Raw genomic sequence first — 7,757 nt, forward strand, 5'->3', positions numbered from 1 at the left:
TTGGTTTCAGGAAAGAAGTGATGAACAAGTTCCACCAAGCTGTACTTTTTCTCTTTCAGCACATTCAGCTCTCTGAAAGTGAATGGAAATGTGAACTGTATGTCCTGGTTGGCTTTGTCTTCAGCCCAGTCCAGAGTGAACTTCTGTGTTAAGACTGTTTTCCCAATGCCAGCCACTCCCTTTGTCATCACTGTTCTGATTGGTTCATCTCTTCCAGGTGAGGCTTTAAAGATGTCTTCTTGCCTGATGGTTGTTTCTGGTCTGTCTGGTCTCCTGGATGCTGTTTCAATCTGTCTGACCTCATGTTCTTCATTGACCTCTGCAGTCCCTCCCTCTGTGATGTAGAGCTCTGTGTAGATCTGATTCAGAAGGGTTGGGTTTCCTGCTTTAGCAATCCCCTCAAACACAGACTGACACTTCTTCTGTAGGTGAGACTTGAGTTTACGTCGACAAACTAGAGCAACAGTTCCTGAAAGGAAAAAAACAGACGTGAGTGGATGTTAGCGTCAAAATGAGAAATGTCTTGTGTGGAAAATCCTCTTACTGCTCTGCAGACGATCAGCCAGCTCATCCTGCTTCATTCTCCTCAGGAAGTGCAGTGTGATCTTCAGAAATGCCTCTCTGCTGATTCTCCTCTGCTCTTTCTCCTCACCGTCCACCGCCTCTTTATCCTCACTGTGTCTCTCCAAGCATTCTGGGTAATTTGTACTCAGAACCTTCTGGGCCTTCTTCAACTCGCTCTTCATAAAAGTTAAAATGTTTTCCTCCAGATGCTGGAAAATAATAAAACTTTAAGTTACGTTTTTCATTTCATTTGCAGCAGAAAGAAAAGTTGTTGTTTATAGATGTTGCTATTTACGCACCATAAATATGGAGTCCAGGTCTGTAGGATGCTGCTGGACAGACTGACCACCAGGAACCCTCTGGACTCTGGGGAGAAAACAAAAGTAAAATGATTCCAAATATCGACAGATAGACATTTTTGCATTTGTTGCTTTGAGGGCATTTCGTGGATTAGGAGATACAGTTTTTGTGTATCAAAGATGACACATTCAGGTTGATGTAAGCAGCTCACTGTCATTTGTGAGACAGTATCTAATTGGCCCCAAAATACTTTGATTTTCAACCATGTTCCTCTGAACGTCATGGAAAACTGAATAATAATAATAATGCATTTTATTTAATGGCGCCTTTCATAACACCCAAGGTCACCTCACAAACAATATATTCAGACAAACTTCCAGTGGTAGAAATGAATCTTCAATTTCAGAGAAAGTTACTGTCGCAAGGGAAGGAATTCAAGTATCTTGGGGACTTGTCAACAAAGGGGGTAAAATGGGGCATGAGGTTGACAGGCAGATTGGGGAGGAGGAAACTGAGCCTGAGGATGAAGCCCTCAATTAATCGGGTTCCAAACCCTTACGTAGGGTCATTATTGTTCTGGGTTATGACAGAAAGGATGAGATACAAATGGCTTAAATGAGTTTCTCTCCAAACACGGTTAGGCTCGACAGGATGAGGAGCTCAGATATCTAAAAGGAGTATGGAGTAAAACTGCTCTTCCTTTGCTTTGGAAGTTGAAGTTTTTAAGTCATTACCTCCTTGAGGTATTTGAGGTACGTCAAACTCTGAGACTGCTGGATAGATCAATAACACACAGGAAGGTTTACATATCTCATTTGACCTGGGAGTACCTCGAAATTTAGGGCTGATCAATTTTGGAAAATAATCTAATTGCAATTTTTTTTAACCAATATTGCGATTGTGATTTTTATTATTTTTTAAGCTCTTAATTTTCTATATTATTCAAAACAGACAAGCAATAAATCAGTGTTTATTATGACCAACACAACATTAGATAGATTAAACATACTGTTCTTTCCTGTATGCCAGGCCTATATATTATAATGAAATTAGGTGATGCATGAATTATTATAATGAGCAATGGTAGAAAAGAAGTATCAAATTATATTAATTTCAGTGAAAGATAATTTGAGTGTCAAGTCATGGCGTTAAATAATATCATATAATATCATCAGGTAGGCCTACCTACCGACAACAGGAAAAACAAAGTTCACCGCAGTTTATTTTGCAGTAAGCGCTCAATATATAACCCACGGTTCCACCACCAATTAATATAAACAATAATAATAATAATCTTTAATGGTATAGCACCTTTCATACATAAAATCAGCATAATACCAACTCTTTCAGTAAAAAGAAGTACATAAATAAATGAATAAAACACACAATACAGCGACATGCAAATGATCCACAAGCACAAAAACAGAGGTATTAAAACTGGGAAAGGGTAGCCGCCAGGGCTACAGTATGAAATGAATACTAGTATAAAATAGATAAAAGCAAAAGAATAACTATAATCAGTTAAAAGCCAATTAGTCCTTATCTCCGTTCAAATCTCCACAAGAGTCCATCTCTCAACAAAAACAGATTTAGGTTCAATACAAGTTGGCCAACAAAAATAAAACCAAGTGACCCCTCGTGCATCTAACAGACAAGCTTGGTAATTCTCCAACAACACCGGAACCCCTGGTCAATGCTGCTGGTAAGCAGCGCCTTGGCTGTAACTCAGGACAGACTGGGCTTCTTCCAGAATGGTGAGTTTGGTTTGAAACACCGTCACAGATATTTTCCCTGAGCTGACTGCTGGCTGTGTGACACATCCTGTGCGCCGATCGCCACAATACGCTAACCGTACTACACGTGTCTTTCTGTTCTGTATTTTTCCTGTCCGCCAAAGTGACGGATGGCCCGCAACCTTCACGCGCCACCGCTAACAATTTACCTGCACATATATGACCTAAAACATACTCAGTTATTTACACAGGTCACACAAAGCAGATAAAGACAACCCAATTAAATAAATGAGACAAAAATATTATACTTAGTTATTATTATTAGTTATTTATTCATTATAATTTAATATTGCATATGTGGCAAAGGTATGTCGATTAATTGACCTTAAAGTGATCAGTTGATTAATGTATTATTTGTTTTAGGATTTAAAGGTTTTTAGGAATCCAACCTTCAGTACTGAAAGCTAAAACCTGCTCTCCTGGTTTAAAGTCTTACCTTTCTTCAGCAGAGTGCTGTCCATCTCTGAAGTTATAAGGTTCAATTATGGACTGGTCACTCTTCATGGACACACAGCTGGGTCCAGGAGAGTCTGGTCTCTGCTGATGAACCCTGATAAAAACAGACATTTGAATGTTGAATTTGCACCTCCCCGTATCGTCCAGCTAGCCAGCAGACAGTGAGTCCTCTGCTGAGTGTTGGTGGTTCTGCTATCCTGACCTGCACAATCTTTTGTGTCGTGACTTGACAGAAGGTGAGCTGCAGAATAACAAACTTAACCTGGTTTAGAGTCTTACCTGTCTTCATCAGAGTGCCGTCCCCCTTTGAAGTTATAAGGTTCGATTATGGACTGGTCACTCTTCATGGACACACAGCTGGGTCCAGGAGAGTCTGGTCTCTGCTGATGAACCCTGACAGAAACAGAGACAAACCCTCAGATCTCCGCCTGCCTTATCGGTAATCTGAAAGTTATTCCCCTGGTTTCATTGTTTAATTGAACTGCATCTGCTGTGCCTCAGTTGTCTGGAATTGGATCCTATCCCTTGTATTCCTGTGCTGCACGCTTTGGATAACTGTGATAGACAGATTCTATGTATTTAAGTCTATTCCCTTTGTCTAGTGCCACCCAGTTGATGTCTTTTGACTCATGTCCTTACCTTTCTTCAGCAGAGTGCTGTCCATCTCTGAAGTTATAAGGTTCAATTATGGACTGGTCACTCTTCATGGACACACAGCTGGGTCCAGGAGAGTCTGGTCTCTGCTGATGAACCCTGATAAAAACAGACATTTGAATGTTGAATTTGCACCTCCCCGTATCGTCCAGCTAGCCAGCAGACAGTGAGTCCTCTGCTCTGAGTGTTGGTGGTTCTGCTATCCTGACCTGCACAATCTTTTGTGTCGTGACTTGACAGAAGGTGAGCTGCAGAATAACAAACTTAACCTGGTTTAGAGTCTTACCTGTCTTCATCAGAGTGCCGTCCCCCTTTGAAGTTATAAGGTTCGATTATGGACTGGTCACTCTTCATGGACACACAGCTGGGTCCAGGAGAGTCTGGTCTCTGCTGCTTCTCTGGGCTTCAACACAACACACACAGAGATTTGAGAGTGAATAATGATGGTGGAGAGATCTGAGCTCTGTCATGGAGAAGAGTCATGGACAATTAGAGATCCTCATCTCACCTTTGAGCTTCAGTCTGGCTGCCATGTTCCCCCCACAGAGTGCTTTTAGAGGGAGGGACTCCCTCCTCCGTCTCCTCACACTGATTCATAGCAGGATAGCAAAGCGCTCATCTTCACACAAACACAACAACATGCTGTCATTATTTATCATCGTTCCTCTCAGTCACATGACAAACATACAGAGCTCTGACTGAAGAAACTCATGAAGCTTTCTGACACCAAATTCACACAATTACGCAAATCTGACAGTTTAAATGACTTGTTGACAGTTTCAGCTGCAGTGGAATATCAGCCTTTTTTTTCAGCTGCAAGGATTAATCAATTAGTTATTTTGAGAATTGATTCATTAGTTGGAGTAATCTTTAAAGGAAAAATGTGAACGTTTTTCTGGTTTTCTCCTGGTTGCTTCTCTGTGACAATAAAATGAATATATTTGAGTTGTGGACAAAACAAGACATTTGAGGACGCCGTCTTGGGATTTGCAAAACAATGATCGACATTATTCACCATTATATGACCAAACAACTTATCAATTAATCGAGAAAATAATCAACAGATTAATTGAAAATTAAAACAATGGTTATTAGCAGCCCTATTTGGCACACCAGACTCCATTGAGAAAAACAATAATTTTACCTTGCAGCTCAGCCTAAAATACACTTCATTCAAACTGAACAGAAACAAAATGAAACTCACCAAACCGTCTTTTCACTGACTTTTGCTCAAAATAAAACCTTAATTCACCGTGTTAGATGTCGCAATGAATGCAATGTAATCCTTGGAAACACTAAAGTGCTTGTTTTTGCCAATGTCTGTTTCAGACTGTTGTTCAGTGTTTGATAACATTATGTAAAATATCCCTAAAGAGACAGACCTTTTGTTTTGTTATCCACAAACAGCCTTTATAGCCCTGTCACTTGTAACCAGACTCTGTGATAAAAACACTAAGTTTAGCACTCATAAGCTGATGTAGTTCTGCTGTCAGTCCCCCAGATGGAGCCAAGAGGGGCACATTGACACAAACAGCACACCGCTGGAATATTAATCTTTGGGATATATGCTGGAAGGAAGTGTGCCCTCTTTCACACATATGTTAGTGAATAAAGTCAGAGAAACTCCCTTTAGGATATTGCATCATTTCTAACTTGTAAAATCCTTTTTAATTTAAAAAGCATATGGACACCATGTGTTCCTCCTGTGATCTTCATGAAGAAACTTTAGCCCATTTATTCTGGCATTACACCAAGAAGCACTGGAAAAGATGTCTGTAGATTTGTGCTTGATTATATTTACTGGGATTTTGGACTAATGTATAATAATGTAATTTCTAAGTTTTATATCTACAAATGTATTCACCTTAGCCAAACCAATATTAACTGTACTTAAGAATTAAGCCTATATTAAAACAATAACCTCATCCCAAAATGAGAAAGCCATCAAAACTGTAAAACTATGAACTTTACACAATATAATTGTAGAATTTTAACACCGGTTTCTTTTCTTAATTATTTGTTTATCTTTGTTGGTCTTTTTTTTTACTAGGTTTAATAATCCCCTGCTAAGTTAAGTCATAGGCCTATCGCGGTACATAGGACTGCTGTTTGTATGTTGTAATGAAGCAATAAAGTGAAAAAAAAAAAAAAAAAAAAACCGCAGTCGGCCCTTACGCCATTAGGCTTGTTCTGAGATAAATAACGGTTATTTGACTTTAAGTCGATTATTTTCTGCCAAACAAACAAACAGCAGTAACACTTCCGCACACATTACTGACCGTCAGCAGGCGTCAGTTTCACCGGTCAATCCGGTTTTCACCGTTTAAAACGTCAAAGGCTAAAAAAACAAACAGCGCAGGGCCGAGCGGGTGATCCTCCACAAACAACCTCCGCACACTTTCTAACTGTTCTTACACTCAGACTGTGTTAAAGAAAGGAAAAGCAGAAACATTCAGAGACACGAGCCTTTTAAAAAAAAAAGAGAGACACATCCGACATTAATAACTAACATGAAAACAACAAATTTACCTTTTTTCGTCTGAAGGGAGAGAAACTGCGACACAACGAGAGTGAAAGTGAAACTTACAGACGGGAAGAGGAGGAGAGTCGAGCCGCGTTCAAACACTCTTCCTAAACACCTTCACCTCGGTGAAAAACACGGATTGTATTAAGTTCTGATGATGTTGTTAACTAGAAATTCACAGCGCTTGTTCTTCATGATTCCTCCGAACTGGATGGATTTGAAAGAGAAGAAATAAATAGAGTGAATTGCCCTAGTGTGGGACATTATTTGTTTTTCAGACTTATGTGGCATGTTGCGATGATAAACACCCAATACCATTTTAAAAACCTCAGGATGTGTCCAAATCAAATCAAAAGAGAAAATGCAGATACACATTCCAAAGGAAATGACAGACATATTGGTGCTTTTTGTGCAAAATCTTTGAGACAATCAGCGACTTTCCTAATTTGGGAACGTCTATCATAAAAAATCACCTTAATTCACGTAGAATATAAAAACATTCTTAAGTTAGTAATTCTCTTGGTTAGGCTATGTATGAATGAAACATTAACAACTGATAACTGAACATCAACAAATAATATGATAGTTTCGATGCAATTATGACAAAGAAATTAAGCAGCTGTTATAACAGGCCTGAGTTTTGTCATGCAGATAGAAAAGAGTTAAATGCACAATCAGAATTCCTGATTTATTTTATTTTACTTCACAACAAACACAAACAATGCCTTTCATCCCTGATTCTGTCTCTCACTCTGCGTCTGAAAATCTCTCCGTGTCTTTCTCTGCTTTGCCATTTCAAAATACATTTAAATGAATTATTCATTAGATGCCTAAAATTAAGTGGACTGGGTTTATTTGTTATTTTTTTCATTTTAAGACACCTACTCCCGTCACACACACACAACCACAAAAAGCCTTCAAACCGCCATCCCCCAAAGAATAACAATTTCCCATGACCTTAAACATATAGTACAGCATTCTAATAGTGCCACTAAAACCCTGTAAAAATAAACTTTTTATCTCCTAAAGTGGAAATTTGATAATAATATAAAATATTTAGCTTAAATATACAAAGTTATATTATTTTCTGATGGACAAACATTTTCTAAGCACAATAGACCAAAAAATAGTAGGATTGTTTTATTTAAAATTAATTAGTTTGTCAAAACTCTATGTCACTGACAATTGGGTGGTCTTTACACAAGTTTCACTGGCATTCCTGTATTTATGGGGGACCTACAAACACAAGACCTTAGGTGTTGCACTTTAGGGCAGTCCACCCTAGTTGGATTTGGAGCCGATGGTGCAGGAATTTCCCTTCATTTGGATCGTGTCACAAGCATAAAACAGCTGCTCTGTTGTTTCTACATTTACGTGGGTCTGCCGTGGTGAAATACGATGGCGTGCGCTATGAGTACGCTGATGGTGCTGGACACTTCTCACCCTCAGCGGTCGCCACCTTGGCT

General features: G+C 39.1%; 1 protein-coding gene across 1 annotated transcript; it reads right to left on the reverse strand.

Moving 5' to 3' along the window:
- Nucleotides 1-224: 224 nt before the first annotated feature.
- LOC123967134 lies at nucleotides 225-6,356 on the reverse strand (the record flags this gene model as incomplete). Its single annotated transcript, XM_046043155.1, has 9 exons — nucleotides 6,297-6,356; nucleotides 4,276-4,386; nucleotides 4,054-4,170; nucleotides 3,753-3,866; nucleotides 3,393-3,506; nucleotides 3,094-3,207; nucleotides 864-930; nucleotides 545-773; nucleotides 225-469 (listed from the first exon to the last, which is right to left on the reverse strand). Coding segments are annotated over exons 2-9 (1,089 nt in total), but the record flags the coding sequence as incomplete, so codon positions are not given.
- Between the last annotated feature and the right edge of the window lie 1,401 nt (nucleotides 6,357-7,757).

Source organism: Micropterus dolomieu, unplaced genomic scaffold (assembly GCF_021292245.1).
Source record: "Micropterus dolomieu isolate WLL.071019.BEF.003 ecotype Adirondacks unplaced genomic scaffold, ASM2129224v1 scaffold_65, whole genome shotgun sequence".
NCBI lineage: Eukaryota > Metazoa > Chordata > Actinopteri > Centrarchiformes > Centrarchidae > Micropterus > Micropterus dolomieu.